Source organism: Macaca mulatta, chromosome 11 (genome assembly GCF_049350105.2).
Source record: "Macaca mulatta isolate MMU2019108-1 chromosome 11, T2T-MMU8v2.0, whole genome shotgun sequence".
In the NCBI taxonomy this organism is placed as follows: Eukaryota; Metazoa; Chordata; class Mammalia; order Primates; family Cercopithecidae; genus Macaca; species Macaca mulatta.
Genome location: NC_133416.1, coordinates 126,264,890 through 126,283,194, shown reverse-complemented (window position 1 = coordinate 126,283,194; position 18,305 = coordinate 126,264,890). Strand labels below are relative to the sequence as shown.

The window sequence follows — 18,305 nt, the reverse complement described above, 5'->3', positions numbered from 1 at the left end:
ATTGCCTAACAGAGAGCTTAGTTTAGGAATTGAAGTTATTTTAAATTACACAACATTTATATTAACTTTTATGACCTTGGGCAAGTCACTTTACCTGCCTAGGCCTTAATTTTCTTTTTGATACTATTAACTCCTGCCCTGCTTTCTAGTCACTATTCATAAACCTGTCTCCCATACCTAAATGAAAGCAAGTTGAGAATACAGAAAATTTTATTTTTTGTGCTTTGCATATGTGAAATCTTTTTGCACAAGTGAAAAAGGGTCACGGCATTTGTTGTGATCCTTTGTTTCTGATATAAATGAATATGCATGATTATTTAAATATGCACAGCAAAAGACCTCAGAGAAGAAAAACAAACCCAAGATTCCTGTGGTTCTTTGGACCCACAATGTTTTATAGGTGTTTTGGAGAGAACTAGGACTGCAAGATCAGGTTTAACTTTATCCCTGTGTGGTCTTGAAAAAAATAATTTGAGCTGGTAGTTAGTTTCTACTGTCAGTTGAATGAAATGAATAAATCTAACTTTACCATAAAGGTGGGGAAGTGGTGAAGAAAGGCACAAATTAGATGCTCCATAAATGTTGGTTGGATGCAGAGGTGGATGGATGGGTAGATGGACGGGTAGATGAATGGGAAAAGGAAAAAGAAAATAGTTGTAGAATGGATGAATAGACAAAATGTTGGAAAATGGATGGATGGGTGAATGAAATAATAAATGCCTCAATTGTTGCTTGACTGATGGATGGATAAAGGGTGGATGGATGGATGAATAGGTGGTGGTGGATAAACAAATGGATGCAGGAATAGATGATGAGTAAATGCATGATAAATGGATGGGCGGATGGGTAGATGCATGAATCAAGTTCTCAGCAAACATAAAGTATTGTGCATCTGAAGAATAACCATGATTACATAATGGCTGCACCTAACTGGGTCAGCCTGGGGTAAGCACTGCAATTAGAAGTCCCAAATTTCTCACTCAAGAAACACTTATTCTCCTTGTCTTTTTCTCATTCCTAGAGAAACTTGTTTCCGGAAAGGGTTCTACATTAATGTAGCATCAAACTGGCAAGTCCCAAAATAGAACTATAGGGCAGTGCAAGTGGACAGACATCTTGAGCCACATTCTCTCTGATGTGCCACTGTGGCACTGGGATGGAGCAGAATGGAGCCACATATTGGAAGATGTAAACAGCTTGTCAAGAATTTCCTAGTTTCCATATGGTGCTCCTAAGTTTTCTCATCTCTCCTTATCTCAGGAGATTGGCAGAACAGGTGTTCCCAGTAAGAGTTAGTGAGAGTTAGCAGCATAGGATTCAAATTCTGGCTCTGACATTACGTAGTTGTGTAAATTAGACAAATCACTTACCTCTCTGATCCTTAATTTTCTCATCTACAAAATGGATATTGCCACAGTATCTACCTCAAAAGGTGGTTGAGCAGATTAAGTGACATATTGCAGACAAAGCACTTTTCTCAGTGCTGGGAATATAGTAAGTAGTCAGAAACTATTGTTAGTAACTATTATTAATCCTTTTGACAGATGAAGAAGTTGAAAAATTGACATTTATGAGGTCACCGAGGCAGAGAAGTGAACTCTAGGGGTGAGGAGACCTGGATTCCCATTCACTGTATGACTTTGGGCAAATGCCTTTCCCTCTCTGAGGCTTTCTCTCCATCTGCATAACAGAGAATGGAACCCATAAACTGTGAGGTTTAGCCTTCTTGATCAGGGGTATAATCCCAGTGTCTTTTCTCACTCCACCACCACCATCAAACTGACTCACATGAGCCTGAGTGGCCAAAGGCAACCATTCCAAATACTCAGTCATACCAGGAATCAGCAACCACTTGAGTTAAGAACTTTTGTCCCCATATTACAGAGGAGGGCACTGAGGCTCAGGGTAGTGAAGGGATTTGCCGAAGGTCACATGGCTACTAGGTGATGGAGTAGAATTCAAGCCCAAGCACATTAACTGCAAAGCCAGAACTCTTCTAACTACACAACACCCCTCCCTTGGCATGCGTCAGAACTAACATTTGCTTGGTGACTGGGAGTTGATGCTTTCCTTAGGTTGGAGGATTGGAGGGGTGGGAATGCAGAGCACACTATTTTCCAGGGTGGGGAAAGGCAAAAGGCTTTTAAGAACTGGAGTAAGGATAGTAAACATCAGGGTGGCTGAAATGGCATCTTGCCCACGTCGCAAGCTGGGAGTCTCTGTGGTGGAAGCCTCAGCCTGAGCTTCCCTGGAAAACATTAAAAGCATCTAGGAGCACTTAGATCATAGCCTCTATCTCCTGCATTCAAACCACCACGTGGGGACAGTTCGAGAGTTGATTTGTTAAAAGGACATAAATGCTATAGAGCCAAGGTGGAACGGCCGGTGTTCTGGGGTGTGGATAGGAGTGGTCAGTGAAAAGCAATCGTTTTTATTTTTTATTTATTTTTACTATTTTTTTTTTAGAGTTGGGGTCTTGCTATGTTGCCCAGGCTGGAATGCAGTAGCTATTCACAGGCGCGATCCCACTACTGATCAGCCTGGGAGTTTAGATCTGCTCTGTTTCTGACCTAGGCCGGTTTAACCTCCCTTAGGCAACCTGGTGGTTTCCAGCCCCTGGGAGGTCACCATATTGATGCCAAACTTAGTGCAGACACCCCATGGGCATAGCACACTTCAGCCCAGAACTCCTGGGCTCAAGGGATGGATCCTCCTGCGTCAACCTCTCGAGTAGCTGGGGCTGCAGGCATGTGTTATAGCACCCAGCAGAAAGCAATCATACTAGTTTTTCTCTTTCCAAAAACCCACAAGTGCCCTACAATGAACCTATTGTCAATGGCATTGATTGCTTGTGAGACTTTAGGCAAGTGACTTGACTACTCTGTGCCAGATTCCTTCTGTAAAATGAAGAGTTAGGGAGGGTTGGGCTACAGCAATCTTGAGGCCACCCCTACTTCTTCTAGTTGTCAAAGTGTCTTTTCTTTGGGGGCCACATATAACCAGGACCCACCATGGAAAGAAGGTTTCCTGACCCGCATGCACTCTTCCCTCTGCAGTTTGGGGCCTGTTCTGCCTCAGTCTTGTCCCTTCCATAATGGGGTTCATGGTGTTTCTTCCTAAGGCTACTGATCTCTGGGTTCCCCTTTCGATTTTGGGGGCCCACTCCAATCCCTCCATGCCCCCGAGGCCATTAAGAGGAATGTCATTCTAAGAGACTCTCCATGCAGGAAAAAGATACAGTATATAGAGAGCAGTTGAAGAAGGCAGGATGCTGGCACACTCTGTGGGTGAACAGAAATGAGAGGGATTGAATGGGATTGCTTAAGGCAGTGCAGCCTGGGTCAGTGATTAAAGACAGTCACACCGTTCCCACCCTTGCCTGGTGATCCCCGCTCAGTGCACAACCTCTTGGGGGTCAGAAATCTTGCCCCACAGTGGCATGAAGGCACTGAACTTGGAGTCAAGAGATCTGGAGCTTATTCCAGGTCTTTATAAGAACTTAAGCCTCAGTTTCTTCGTCTTTAAAATGGACATAACACTGGTACTTACTGAGGATCAAACAAGATCAATAGTAACTGTTTAACAGTGACATGATATATCATTATTTCATGGTGTGACTTTAGGAAAATCATTTCACATCTCTGAGCCTCATTAGTCCATTTGTAAAATGTGAATAAATTGATTTTTCTGTCTTGTTTCCCCAGGGAACTCTGAGCAGTGTGGTGTCTTGGGACTGGGTGCCAAGCAGCCCATATTTTAGCTACAGCTTTGGCACTAATTTTCTGATGCAATGTGGAATGCCCTGTGCTCTTTCTGTGCCTCAGTCTCCCCATCTATCAAATGAAGATGCTATATTTGAGTTCTGAAGGTCCCCTCTGGCTGCCCTCTCATCCTGACAGTAGACTGAGTGCCACAGTGAGGCAATGAGGATTTAGAGAGAACTGATCATTGAAAGGTGCTATAATGATGATGGCCTCTCATTCCTGCAGCAAACAACCATCCATATGATAAATCTTGCACCACTGCTCAGATACCTACCCCTTCCGGGTGTGGGCTGGGTCCCAGAATCACCTGCCACCTGGCTGTGGACAGGAGGCTGGGGCAAAACACTGGCCAAACAAAAGCCCCTTATCAGCTGGAAGCTCTGAAATCTGATTCCAGAAACACCCAGAGCTGCTCACCTGCTCTGCTAGGCACAGGCTGGGTGCGGATGGACAGGATCCCCAGACCAGTGGGTGGGCAGCAGGTGCCGCAGGAGACCCTGAGGGGGAGGGATGTCATGTCTCACAGCGTGGGTGGGGTCACCAGAGAGAACCAGTGTCTGGTCACCTGGTCGCAGCAGAGAGGTTCAAACAAGAGCCCTGACGCTGGGCAAACATCACTTCTCTGAACCCAGAGCTCACCTACAGGCTACAGACCTTAGGCAAATCTCTCTCTTTTTGCAGGCTTCGTGTTGCTTTCTGCTAAAAGAGGAGCTGAATTAAATCAATGGTCCCCAAAGTTTCTTTTGTCTCGTATCTCTCTCAGTGAGAAATGCTGAGAACAAAACCCCAATATATGTGTATTTGTTTACAAATTACACATGCGCACTATGGTTCCAATATATTAAACATGTTATCAAACCTATCCCTCAGCCCTCCACGTGTAAAATGAGATTGGGTGATCCCTAAGGTCCTGTTAGTTCTACGATTCTAATACTACACCTCTGTAGGTCTCTGAGTTTTCTCATCTGTACGGTGTGCTTATGGTCGTATTGTCCTCATTAACAATTTATTCAACAAATATTTAAAGATTACCAACCTTGAGCCACTGTACTAGGTGCTGGGATACCACAAGGAATGAAACAGGCACGGTCTCCAGCCCCAGTGGTTCAAACAATTCTCCTCTGAATCAGAGGAAATAACATTGCTGGTTTTGAATACTGGCAATTCCATATGGTTCAGACTATTAGGTGCGAAAGTGATTTGAGGGGAAAGTGCTACAGTTCATGCATTCTACCAACATGTGTTTGGCCCCCGCCGTGCCTCTGGGGAAAGAGATTCATTCAGCAAGGAGCTCATAGTCACAGTCCCTCTCCTCATGATGCCTCGACCATTAGGAGAGGCATACTTTAGCCAATGATCACCCAAGTCCACATACAATTACAAACATGTTGAAAATGGTGATAAGAAAATAATGTCTGTAATGAGGGGTATGACTTCGAATGCAGCATTGTGGAAGGATCCCCAAAGAAATAGCATTTGCTCTGAGCTCGGGAAAGTGGAGTAGGTATAAATCAGGCACCAGCGGAGAGGAAGAGCTTTCCTAGCAGCATGTGCAAAGGCTCCATGGCAGGAAGGAGCCTGGGAAATGTGAGTAACTAAAAGGAGTAAGATACACCTAAACCAGAGGAAGTGAGAGGTGGCATTTTAGAAATGGTCTCAGGGAGGTGGGCAGGAACTGGACCATGAAGAGGCTAGAGGCCATGGCAGGGAGCTGGCTCAGTATACTTAAACATGGGGCCAGGCATGGTAGCTCACGTCTGTAATCTCAGTACTTTGGGAGGTTGAGGAGGGTGGATCACCTGAGGTCAGGAGTTCGAGACCAGCCTGGCCGACATGGTGAAACCCTGTCTCTACTAAAAAAAAAAAACACAAAAATTAGCTGGATGCGGTGATGGGTGCCTGTAATCCCAGCTACTTGGGAGGCTGAGGCAGGATAATTCCTTGAACCTGGGAGGCAGAGGTTGCAGTGAGCTGAGTTCACACCACTGCACTCCAGCCTGGGCGACATAGCAAGACTCCGTCTCAAAACAAAAACAAACCAAAAAAACACAAACATGAGAAAGTGATAGAGGGCTTTAGATGGAGTGAGAGAGGGCTTACATGGTCTGATGTGCTTTTCAAAGAGGTTCTTCTGGGTCTATGTGGATAACAGATAACAGGGGCAAGGAGAGTGGAAAGCAGTATTGCTGTAAGTGGTATAAGATGGGATTATAACAATGGCAATCACCTAAGCTGATTGAACATAAAACAAGGTGAGCAAAATAAAACAAAAACACCCCCAACCTTAAAACCCAAACCACAGTGACAGGAAGTCCAGCCAGGAAAGAAGAATATACTTGCAATCAGACAGACCTGAATTCAGCTCCTGCTTTCATCACTTACACACCGTGTGATCGTGGGCACACACTGAATTAAGATGACGTAGAGACAAAGCCGAACCAAATAGAACAATGCCGAACCCTGACACAGTCATTAAGCAATTCACATCTACATGTGCCTGTTCAAAACAAATAACAAGATCCTCTGGATGCAAAGGTTTCTCATCTAGAGACTCCTCTGGTTTCTGGATTCCCAGGGCTTACCTCCACTCTCTCATATCATTTTTTTCCTCCTCTGCAAAGTGTCTTATCCTATAAACATGTTGATTAAGAGCTCTGGTTCTCATTCCTGTTCTGACTCTTAGCAGCCATGGGTCTGTGAGCAGGTCATGTCTACTCGGAGAGCCTCCGTTTTCTCATCTGTAAAATAGGGTCTTGAAGACACCTCTATTCTGGAATTATTATAAGGATAGAACTGGATAAGAGATGAAATATGTTCAGGACAGGGTGAGGCACATAGTAACACCAGGCTCTCAGCACACACATTCCCACCAAAAGCTAGCATGCACACACACCATGAAGATGCACGCTTCAGGCCCAAATGGCACCTTTCTTTCTGCAGAAGTGGCAACTGTCTTCTAAATTCCTGCTCAGTTGCCTAAGCTTAACTTTTAATGAAGCCAGAGAACAGTGATCTGTTGGTGTTTGTACTCAGCAAAGCTGTCCGACAGCAGCATCTAAGCTCTGGGAATCCAGCAACCAGGGGATTCTCTGAATGAGAAATATTTGCGTCCGGAAGATCTTAATATTTGTTTTGAACAGACACATGTAGACATGAATTACTTAATGACTGTTTTAGGGTTCAGCATTGTTCCTGTATTTGTTTTGGCTTTGTCTCTATGACATCTTAATTCAGTGTTCTATTTCACGGAGCTCCGCACACCGGCTGTAGCATAAGGGAGCTCCCTCAGCAAAATTTCAAATGGAGTGGAGGGCTGGAAGGTGTAGGGAGATGGGTGCCGGGGAGAGATACACAGAGGGAGAGAGAGAGAGAAAAAGCAGACTGTAGCTTCAGTGTGTGCAGTGGAGGGGGCTACTGGGTGCAAGGGATAGTCTAGGTTTGCATGCATGAATATGAGAGACCAAACCCTTGCACTGTGGGAACAAAATCTGTCACTGCTATTTGGAAGTCTAAACAGCGTCTGTAAAGTTTCCTGATCTGATTGATCACAGTCAAGAGACTGTAATTTCATGCTTGTCCATAACACATGGAGGGGCCCAGACATGCTTCTGATACTGCTGTTCAAAGTCATCACTGGCTGCATCAGAGTCAGGAAAGAGGAGTCAAGAGAAGCAGATCAGACCTGGAACTCTGCCTAAGGCAAGAACCCCCCACTGGGGCCACCTCCTGCCCCCAGCGTAGGACCTCGGAATTTCCTAAACTGGCTTACAAGGCCCCACTTGATCTGTTTTCTGCCTGCATCCTGGGAATCATCTTCTGTCACTCTCCCATTCACTCACTCTGCTCCAGCCACAGTGACTTCCTTGCTATTTTTCAAATACACCAAACATCCTTCTACCTCAGGGCCTTTGCACTTGCTGTTCCCTCTGCCTCAAACAATTTTCTGTCACTTATTCTCACAGCTCACCTCTCCATTCGGGTCCCTAATCATGCTGTCCAACAAAGCAGCTCCTTCCCTTACCCTCTATTCCTTTCCTTGGCTTTATTCTTCTTTATAGAATGCATTACCACCAGCTCTCATTTATTTATTTGGTTCTTCATTCATTGTCTTTCTCCTCCATGGGAATAGGGAGTTCCCGTGTTCGTTCACTGTTACGTTGAGTAGTGGTTCAATAAAAATGTTGAATGACTGAATAAATGAATGAAAGTACAACTTAATTTTTTTTTAGCCAACGTGCAGCTTCTTCCACTTTGTGTATTAATTCCCCTGTGATTAATTTTATCTTCAACAGTTGCAGGCTCGCTATAATCCCCCCATCACTGGTGGTTGTTCGTGGAATGCAGACTGGACTTCCTATTAGCCAGAGCTAGTCCATGAAGGACAAGAAGCCTAATAGCCCATGCCACAGACTGCATTCTTGAGCTGGAAAATTTATATTATATGAGCGGCGCCCTTCCACGGCTCCCCTCCACTAGCATCGACTATTCCCTAGCAGTTAATGTTCCTCTCAGAGAGTTTAGCCTGCTTTTTCTCCTGGGAAAAGAAATGGTCTTCAGGACCCTGCTGGGGGCAAAGGTCTGATTTTTTCTGATCATCCCTTGCATTTGTAGATAAAGTTAATGAAATAGAAGAATCATCCCCATTTTGCAGATCAGATAACTAAAAATAACTGTGTGACTATAGCAAGGGACTCCAAGCTTCATTAAGCGTCTCTCCCTCCACTGTTTTTTTTTTTTACATTCTTCTGTCTTTATTTCTCTCTACATTATCGTACTTAAGACAATAATATGTTTCACAGTTTCAAATAGCTAGAAGGAAAATACTGAATGTTTCTAATGAAAGAAATTATAAATGTTTGAGATGATGGATATGTTAATTACACTGAGCTGATCACTGTACATTATATGTATCACAACATCACTATGTACCCCCCAAATATATGGAGTTACTATGTAAAAACAAATTTTAAAAACTAAGAAGACTATCTGCCTTATGAAATATGTACTTACGTTGTATCTACCTTTGCAACTAAACTCTGAGGCCCTCACAGGAGGACGTTCAACATTTTTCTCCCCAGTGGGCCTGGCAAATAGTAATGAAAAAACCTATCATTTATTATTAATAGCAAGAGCCAACACTGATGGAGCCCTGACTGGGTGCCAAGTAGCACTTTCCATAAATTAGCTCATCCAGTCCTCACAGCAGCTCTTGGAGGGAGCTGCTATTATTAGCCCCATTTTACGGATGAGAAAACTGAGATTGAGAAGGTCAAGCTGCTTGCCAAGTCTCATAGCCTGTAAGCATTTGCAACCAATAAAATAAAACACTTCCTCTGATTAGTGTGCCCTTGGGGTCTGTCAAATGTTTTAAACAGCTCTACCGATCTCCAGTGGCTCTTTAGGGAGCCCCAAAACCACATTTAAAAGTGAATACAGAGCACTGGAGTGCTCAGGAGTCCAGTCCACAGAACCCAAGCATCACTACTGAACAAGCACAGCCCAGGTAGTAAGGGGCTTTAGCATCTCCCCTCTCTGCATCTCGTTGGGTAACCCCGGCATAGTACACAAGGGCATCTGCTTTATGGAGAGCTGGGTTTGTATCAGGCACAGTGCCATGCTCTTTATATAAATTATCTCATTCACTCCTCACTACAACCCCAACAGAGGAGTATTTCACAGGTGGGGAGGCTGAGGCACAAAGAGGTGAAGTGACTAGCAGGTCCTGCAGTTTGCACGTAGCAAAGAAAGATTTGAGCCTGGATAGATTTGACTTCAGAGTTCAAACTCTTCATCATTCTTCATCTCACACTTCAGCGAAAGTCTTAGGAACAAGCGATTAAAGAGCTCTAGTTTTGCTAAGCCCCTGTGAATTCTTCCACTTCACAGGAAGGTAAATCCAGCCACTCTGAAAAAAAAAAAATGGGATTTTTTTTTTTTTAATGTATTGTTCTTCTGCAGCATACCTGAAGTGTTCGTGGAGAAGAAGGCACATGACCCGGGCTTCCTTCCCTATTAAAAGAGTTAGGGTTTTAGGGGTGTTCCCTTTTTTTGGTGGCCTGGAGCAGGGGTGGAGGTAATGGAGACTCACAGGCCTGGAAAGCACATCCAAGTGGCATTTAGTCCAACCTCCTGCCCCTATACTGGCTAACATGTCTACTTGCCCAGCCAGACAGATGTCTCTATCTAGGGAACCTCATTCTGACACCAGGGAGAGTCAAATCTATTTGTAGTGTGTGTGTCTTTCAAGTTGCATTGATCAGAAGCCTCAGTGTCTCAGAATTGGAGGTGGGGTGGGGAGAGAGCTAATCTGTTGCTGGGTTTGAACCATGCACACTCATCTAATTAATGCATCCAACATTCACTGAACATCTACCACATCCTGCTTCTCTAAGATAGCACGTTTGCCAGGTGAACACAGCAGAATGTCAGAAATGACCCCTGAAACCAACCCCTGCATCCCATTCAACAAATTTCGCCTTTCAAAAGGAGAAAGGTTTGACCCAAACAATAACGCTCCCTTCCTAGAGAAAAACACTCATTCACCGCCAGGGCAAGCATTTTCTGTGACCCTCAGTACATTGGCTCTTAACCACAGGCTGCTGTCAGAAAATCGCCTCTCAACAGCCCCTCACTCTGCTCCTGGTGATCAAGTCAGCACAAACATGCTAACTGATCTCTTGGCACCAAGGGGAGCCTTGAATTAAATGGTTCAAAGGCATTTTTTTTCCGCCTTACAGTTTCCCTTTATGCAGTAAAATCTCCAATAGTTTGGAATTTATGGCCTTTTGGACAGGGCTTGGGCTGAAGTCTGCTTCTGGTCTATTCTGCGTAGAAAGGATTTTCGAAGAAAATTAATAGCTTGCTAAAAGAATTGTAAGGAAAATGTGCATTCTATTTAAGAGGATCTCTTTTCTAGTCCTTTACTAACACTCATGCATCCACAAACAATTGATATGCTAATTTCAAATGATTTTTACATGTTCATTAAGTCTTTAGCTGCTACTATTTGTCGATATGGTGATATGAAATCATATTGTGGTTCGATCTAGCCTTAAGCACTAGGTTTTTGCCGAGCTGAAACTTCTTAGGTACAAACTTTTCTAGACTAAGCAATTACGAAAGAGAAACAAGTTAACGCCAGGCAAAACGACTACCCTTCTTGGGTGGGGATAAAAGGGAGGTGGCTTTCTACACTTTAGAGATTCACATGTCTTATCAATTCATGCTGGTTCCCTGCCTGCTGGGAGATAAAGTTTGACAAGGACCACTCTACATCCTGGTTTGCCTGGGATTATCTCTGTTAGATCTTCCATCCTAGAATAATTACTAATGACACCCTCTTTCATTCTTAAAGACATTTTGATATAAACTATAAATCACACAGTCACTGTAGATTTGATGAAACCATGGGATTAAAATTATGATTTTTCAAGGAGTTTGAGCTTTCTTTAGACTGACAGTACCTGATCTTCTCTATACAAACCAACAGAATGCTCTATGGAAATGTTATACCAATCAATTCTGAATCCGGATAATTATGTATTATCCCCAACTCCCTAACTGAAACAGTCAGATCAGAAAGCAACTAACTTTTTCTCAGAGACGAGGATTATGGGACCACTCTCTACCCTGCCTCATGTGTGTTCATTTCATCTGAATGTAATTGCCCATCAGGAGTTGAAATCCCAATAAAAATTGTCAGCATTACTTGGGGGAGACATGGGTAGGCATGGAGAATCCATCGATGAGGAGCTGTTGCTTTCCTTTTGGCCACTATACGCTTTGCTCCAGAGTCAACATCTACTAAACAACACCATGTACCACACACAGGGGTAGAGCTTTACCTAACTCAATCCTTACAACCTGCTGTCTGAGGGGCTACTGTTATTATTTCTATTTTCAAGCTCAGTGTGGTAAACTACTTGATTTGGATACACAACTAGTAAATGATAGAACCAGGACATGAATCCAGGTTGTCTTATACTCAAGTCTGAGCTCTTAACCACTGTGATATACTGCTTCCCACTCTGCTATACTGTTCTGACATTTGAGGCAGACATCTGATTGCAATTTGATACATTATAAAGATATTGCCTCACCAAGTATGCCTCACAGAGGGGGAGAGGAGAAAGAGAGACTAAGCAGGGGGTTGCTTGGATTGCAGTTGCATGATGTATGCATATTGCTATGAAATCAATGAATTGAATATATGTTTCTATCCTGGTGCTAAATTACCTTCAGAGATAGACTTAAAATATCCTGAGGAAGTTTATTTAGGGGGTGGCCTTCATCTATAAATAAATATTAAGTGTGTCACCAACAGGACTGACTAGTGGTTCCTCCATTCACTCTCTGCCATCCCCCTACAGACTGCTACATGTGTTGGTCTGCCGACTGTGATCTGGGCTTGACTCATGGAACTAAACAACATTTCTGATGAGACCAAGTCCCCAGATTGCCTCTAGAGGAAGCCACCAAAACACAGCTGATATTGTGCCAATGCCTCTATCTTCTTTCCTCTTGAGAACTCAGCTTTGGAAACATGGTACTTTCACCCTTAAGTAAGTGTGGAATGTTGAAAAGGAAGTGGAAATTGAATGTCACTGGATGTGGCTGCCTTGGGTGAGAATGGGGATGATTCAGGTTTTATCTGGTCTGTTAAAAGACAACTCCAATCCAACCTTTCCTGAGGACTTGGAAACAAATGTTCCCTCCTCACTCTCTACCCCAAACCGGGAGTAACAGTTATAAAACTGGAATCTGTTCTACAGAGAGGCCACGCCTATTACAGAAGTATTACACAGGATTCTCCTAGCATGACATAAATCGAGGGCTTATGGCTCAGGCTTTCACCCCAGGGGTGGTTTCTACGGCAAAGAAGACCCACGACATGAAAAGGCACCAAGAGTGAAATGATACTGGTTGCAGAGGGGGAGTGGAGTATTATAAAAGTCTCAAAAGGATTACATTAGAATTAGCAAAAAGCTGCAGAAAGCGTGAGGGTTGAAAGACCTTGTGCACCATTCATGTGATTGCAAATATGACCAAGAAAAGGGCAGGAAAGTAACAGACAGACAGACAAAAGTGGAAAGTACCAAGCAAGGTGGACATTAGGTGTGCTTTCTTGAATCAAAACACCACCAGGAATCCGCTTTCCTCTCCCCGTACCCCTAAAATAGATGGAAGACTCTGGACTAAATGTCATACTTCTAGTTTCCAGTGAAATTTCCTCTAGTTCCTTCTACAAGGGCATTTTCTTTGGCCAGTGCAGCACCTGATTAGCCAACAGTAGGTACATTCCAAAGGTGGAATAGATAGCAGAAACCCAGGAAGATAAAACCACTGACGTCAAAACTCTATACAAAGAACCTTCTTTGAAGCAGCGAAGCATCAGCTTTTAACGGCATTTGGTATTGTTGTTCCCCTTCTCCAGCCTGTGTCGGTGGGTGGGTGTGTGTCCCCTTCTTCCCATCTGCAAACACTGGCTGGTGCTGCTTCAGCTTGCAGCCTGCTACACGCTACTGGCCTGTTGTGTTGCTTGTCCACCCATTCCTAAAATGGGATACCCATTTCTCTAAAGACCTGTGTGATCCTCTACAAGACGGTGAAGAGGAAAACTTCTCCAGTCTGGCTTTGATTCTTCAGGCGTAATTCCCCATACATCTTCCACCTTACACCCACTGGAAAGTTCAGAATCAGTTGTGCCAGAACAGACGTTCAGTCTGTCCGAATCACTTTTGCAGACATGTTTTCAATCTGCTCCCTAATGCAGACTGCCAGGATTAATAAATCTTCCAAGTGGTCCCCCTGGTCAACTTCTTTCCTTTCTCCCACTAAACCACTCATCCAACACCAGCAAAAGATGAGTTTTCATACTGCCTTGATTTTCCCTGACAGAAGGCACAGCCTTCTTCCTTTCATTCTCAAACTCCTCTAAATTGAATGATTTATGAAAAGAATTGGATTTTTCTCTGTCTTGGAATGCTTCTATTTTCCCCCAACCTCCTCTCCCTCTCACCCCACCTCCTGTTCCCCTCTTTCTTTCATTTTTTCCCTTATTCTTCCTTCCATCAGCACCATGTCTACCACCATCCAAGGATCTGTTCTCATCCCTGAGTTCAAAGCAATCAGATTCTTTTTGGAAAAAAAACAAAAAAGAAAAACAAAATAAAACTCTTCCAAGATCATCTTCACGATCTTGGAAGGCTCCTCCCTGACTCCTGAGCTCAGAGTCTTGGTTTTGGATGCTGGAGAGGAGAGAATTCAGCAGCAGCGGCAGCAGCCGCCAGAAAGGCGTGGAGGAGGGTGCTGTTTTGGGTGTATTTGAGGCAACAGCATATGGGCTTTTGTCAAAAATGTTCAAAGCTCGCTAGCTTCCGAGCCGAGGATGGAAATGTGTGCTATCTCTGAACGCTGCTTGAGCTGGCTTAATTCTCCTTTTCTGGTACAACACCCCCCAAACTCCTCAAATCCACCATTCTTTGGCCCACCTGCCCTCTGGACTCTGTGACACCAAGAAAAGTTTTTCAGTCAAGTCATACCCCACCTGCACCGTCCACCCTCAGGTAGCAAAACCTCTTGAATAGGAGCTACGGGGTTCCGCTGAGCGTTGCCCCCCCCCCCACAAAGAATTCCTGTCCCTTCTCACCATCTTCCACCTCACACAAGCAATGAGTTCCCATGTTTCAGCGGGAGCCGCCGAGTAGTGACGGGAAAAGACAGGCGCCCTGGCCCGACTGCCTGCATCCACCCCTCCGGGCTATAGGGCACAGGCCAGAAAGGGGGACCTTCGGGATCCCCCCCTTTTAAGAAGGAGATCATTACCTTGGCAGCGGCTTGCGGGCCGTGATACTGGCGACAATGATGCTCTCGGGACGGGGGGTGGCCACCGCTTTGAAGGTTCCTCGCCAGAACTTCTCAAAAAGCTGCTTCTCGCCTTGCTGAACGCTCGCCATCGCCAACCCAAAGAGGCCGGGGCGCCCGGGGCGCTGTCCGAAGTGCTGAAACGTGGATTCCAAACAGGGGCGACACCCAGCTCCGGGCTCTGTCCGGGTGAAACCCAGAGAGGGGTGGGGTGGGAGAGATCGGAGTTCAGGGCGGGGGATGGGACGCCCCAGTCCGAGCAGGCAGCAGAGAAAGGAGGCTCGTCCGCCGGGTTTTCTTCGCCCTTCTGGGTCGGCTCCTGGCTGCGCTCTGAGCTGGCTGAGCCTCTGCGCCCCAAGAAGGGAAGGGAGGGCTGGCTTTCTGGGCAGCGCCAGGAGAGAAGAGGCGACGGGGTCGGATGTGTGTGCGTGCGCGTGTGAGCTCCGGCGCGCCCGGGTTTTGTCTCTCGCACAATGTGACGTTGGAAGAGGAGGCTGGTCGCGCGAGCTGCACTTTCCTCCCCTCTCTCCGTTTCTCCTCCTCCCCACCAACCCCCTCCTCCTCAGGCTCAGCCTCCTGCCGCCATCTGCATAACAAAAGCCCGCAGGTCTTGGGAGGAGAAAGGGCGGGGCGTGCGCCTGTCACCAGGGCCCCGCAGCGACCGAGTTGCAGCGCTGACCACTGTGAGAAGCCATCCTGGCACCCCAATCTGCGCCAGGCAGGAGATCCTGCTTCCCAGGCCCCTCTCCTCTTCCATCATCGCCGGCCTTCCTCAGTCCTTTCTTGGGTGCCCTTGGGGCCAGGCCACCTTTCTTCCCAGCCCCTTCACAAGTCTTGTAGCTGATCTTCTGCCGGGGTGGGGGAGGGGCGGGGGGAAGGGGGTAAAAAACTTAATTTATCCACCCCGGCCGGCCTCCACCGGACCCTCGCTTTTGGCAGAGACGGCCTAGGCCGGTACAGAGGGTCCCCTGCGTTCCTCTTTGAGCCAGGGGTTAGCAAGGTCTTCACCACCCAGAAAGTGCCATTTGATCGACAATCCCTCACCAGTTCGGCTTCTCGCCATCTGCCGAGCCGGGCCCCCGCCCGCCAAGGGGCGCAGCGTTACATCTGTGCATGCGGAGCTGTCAAGGGTACCTCTTTTGTGTTTCACAGCCGGCCTGCCCAGCGCCCCCGCCGCCAACCCCGTCCAAAGGAAAGAGTTCCCCTCCCACCCCACCCCACCCCACCCCACCCCACCCCCATCCACTCCTGGGGAATCCGCCTGCAGCCACTTTTCCTAATGCCGCTAGTCTCGGGAAAGGAGCATGTTTTGGAAAAGAAAGCGCTTAATGGGAGGGTTGGAGAGGAAAATCTCGAGGATTAGCAAGGGGAGAGTTACTTTTCGTTCTCTCCTCCCCATCTTCTTACCGCCTCGCAGTTCAATCGTAATCCCAAGCAAGTGGAGGTTTAGAATCCCAGATCAACCCCAGACACACAGGATCTGGTTAGAATGACTCTTGCTTCCCCCCCAGGGTTTTCATTATAAAAAAAGATATCGTGGCGGGACCCCTCAGCCCTTGCCTTCCTGGAAGGCTTTTAATCTTAGCAGAGTTGCTACTCCCCCATCTCCCACCTAACGCCGCCCCACCCCGGCTTCCACTTTCCAGGTTGTCAATTCCTGGAAGGAGGCCTCAATCAGTCTTAAAGGCCTTCAAGCCCCTGGTGCTGGGTTCCAGTCACAGCGAGAATAAACTCCTGCTCTTTGCTAATGCAGATAGCAATGGGGACCCAATGAGGGCAGGGTAGGCGGGGAGGCGAGGGGGTCGGGGGAACAATGGGAACTCCAGAAATTCTCTGAAGGGGAACAGGAGGTAACTAGGAGGTGAAGAGAAAGAGGCCGACAGAGAGGATAAGATGGGGCAGGAGAAGAAAGATCCTTGGAGTAAATGAATACCCGTCCCAAAGAGTATCTACGTTTGAAGCGTGTGTGTTAGATATGCCTGCGTTCGCTTATCTGAGTGCCTGAGAGCGCTGCTCGCTCTGCAGTGACCCCTTCTGGTCAACGACGAGAGGTGCATCTGCTGGCTTCTTAAGTGGGTTGCCGGGGGAGAGGGCCCAGAGATGGGGTCAGGCCTGGGAAGGTTGGAGGTGGAGCAAAGTGGAGACTAGGCTAGCCCCTTCCCTCCCTCTCCCTCTTCCCTTGCGCCCCAAATGCCCCATTCCCCGATTGGGCTCGACCCCCATTTCCCATCCAGAAGTCGGTATCATTGTCAATGCAATCTAGAGCTGGCTTCTTAAGTAGCCTGGCATCTTTAAAACTAACCTTAGTCATGACATTTAGGGTATGAACTGAGTCACCTGCAGGAGAGAGGTAGGTGGGGTCCTACTCCCACAAGATCAATCAACATCTTCCAGCTGTGTGCCTGCTCCTAATCCCTAAAATGTTGACAGAGCTCCCATTTGCAAGACATTGCCTTTTTAAAATCCCATAGTAGCCAGGTGAGGCGGGAGAGAAAGCTGCTCTTATTCCATTTTATTTATTTATCTTACTTCAATAGCTTTAAGGGTGCAAGTGTTTTCTGGTTACATGGAGGAATTGTATAGTGGTGAAGTCTGGGCTTTTACATACCTGTCACCCAAATAGTACCTTACCCCCAAGAGACCATTATTAAAAAGTAAAAAAAAAAAAAAAAAAAAAAAAAAAAAAAAAAACCCACAAAAAACAATAGATGGTGTAGATGCAGTGAAAAGGGAACACTTATACACTGTTGGTGGGGATGTAAATTCGTACAACAACTAAGGAAAACAGTGTGAAGATTTCTCAAAGAACTAAAAGTAGACCTGCTCATTCTTTTATAAAGACACATGCATGTGTATGTTCACTGCAGCACTATTCACAATAGCAAACACATGGAATCAAACTAAATGCCCATCAGTGATAGACTGGATAAAGAAATTGTGGCACATTTACACCATGGAATACTATGCAGTCATAAAACGAATATCATGTCCTTTGCAGGGACATGGATGAAGCTGGAAGTCATTATCCTCAGCAAACTAACACAGGAACAGAAAACCTGATACCACATGTTCTCACTTATAAATGGGAGCTAAATGATGAGAACAGATGAACACATAGATGGGAACAACACACACTGGGGTCTTTTGGAGGGTGGAAGTTGGGAGGAGGGATCAGGAGAAATAACTAATTAGTACTAGGCTAAATACCTGGGTGATGAAATAATTTGTTCGACAAACCCCCATGACACAAGTTTCCATATGTAACAAACCTGCGCTTATACCCCTGAACTTAAAATAAAAGTTAAAAAACGTAGACCTGCTATTCGATCTTACTCTATTTTAAAGATGAAGAAGTTGAGGATGACCAAGTGACTTCCCCGGGGTGATCCTGTAGGAAGCAGAGGAAATCTGTGAAAAATACAGTTTCTGTTTTTGCTTGGTGGAGTGGAGGACGGAGTGGGATACTATGCATATCAGGATGGAGTTGCATTTAAAAATAAATCAGATAACATTGAGCCACATATTTAGAAGCACTTGGGGTTGAGGCTCCTAAATTGGGAGTCTGCAGTAATCAGTTCAGGACCTGGAATCCAGAATGCCTGGCTTCAGCTTCCAGCTCTGCCATTTCCTAGCTGTGGAATGTTGGAGGAGAGACTTCACTTGCTTATGTCACAGTTT

At 45.8% G+C, this 18,305-nt stretch overlaps 1 protein-coding gene across 2 annotated transcripts in view; it reads right to left on the bottom strand.

The window, feature by feature from the left end:
* SRRM4 (serine/arginine repetitive matrix 4) overlaps positions 1-15,117 on the bottom strand; it is a 172,918-nt gene extending 157,801 nt beyond the window's left edge. For both annotated transcript variants that reach the window (XM_077955362.1, XM_015152936.3), the window contains exon 1: positions 14,589-15,117. In XM_077955362.1, the coding sequence (XP_077811488.1) occupies positions 14,589-14,719 (131 nt within the window). In that variant the 5' untranslated portion in view covers positions 14,720-15,117. The remainder of the gene's footprint in view (positions 1-14,588) is intronic.
* Between the last annotated feature and the right edge of the window lie 3,188 nt (positions 15,118-18,305).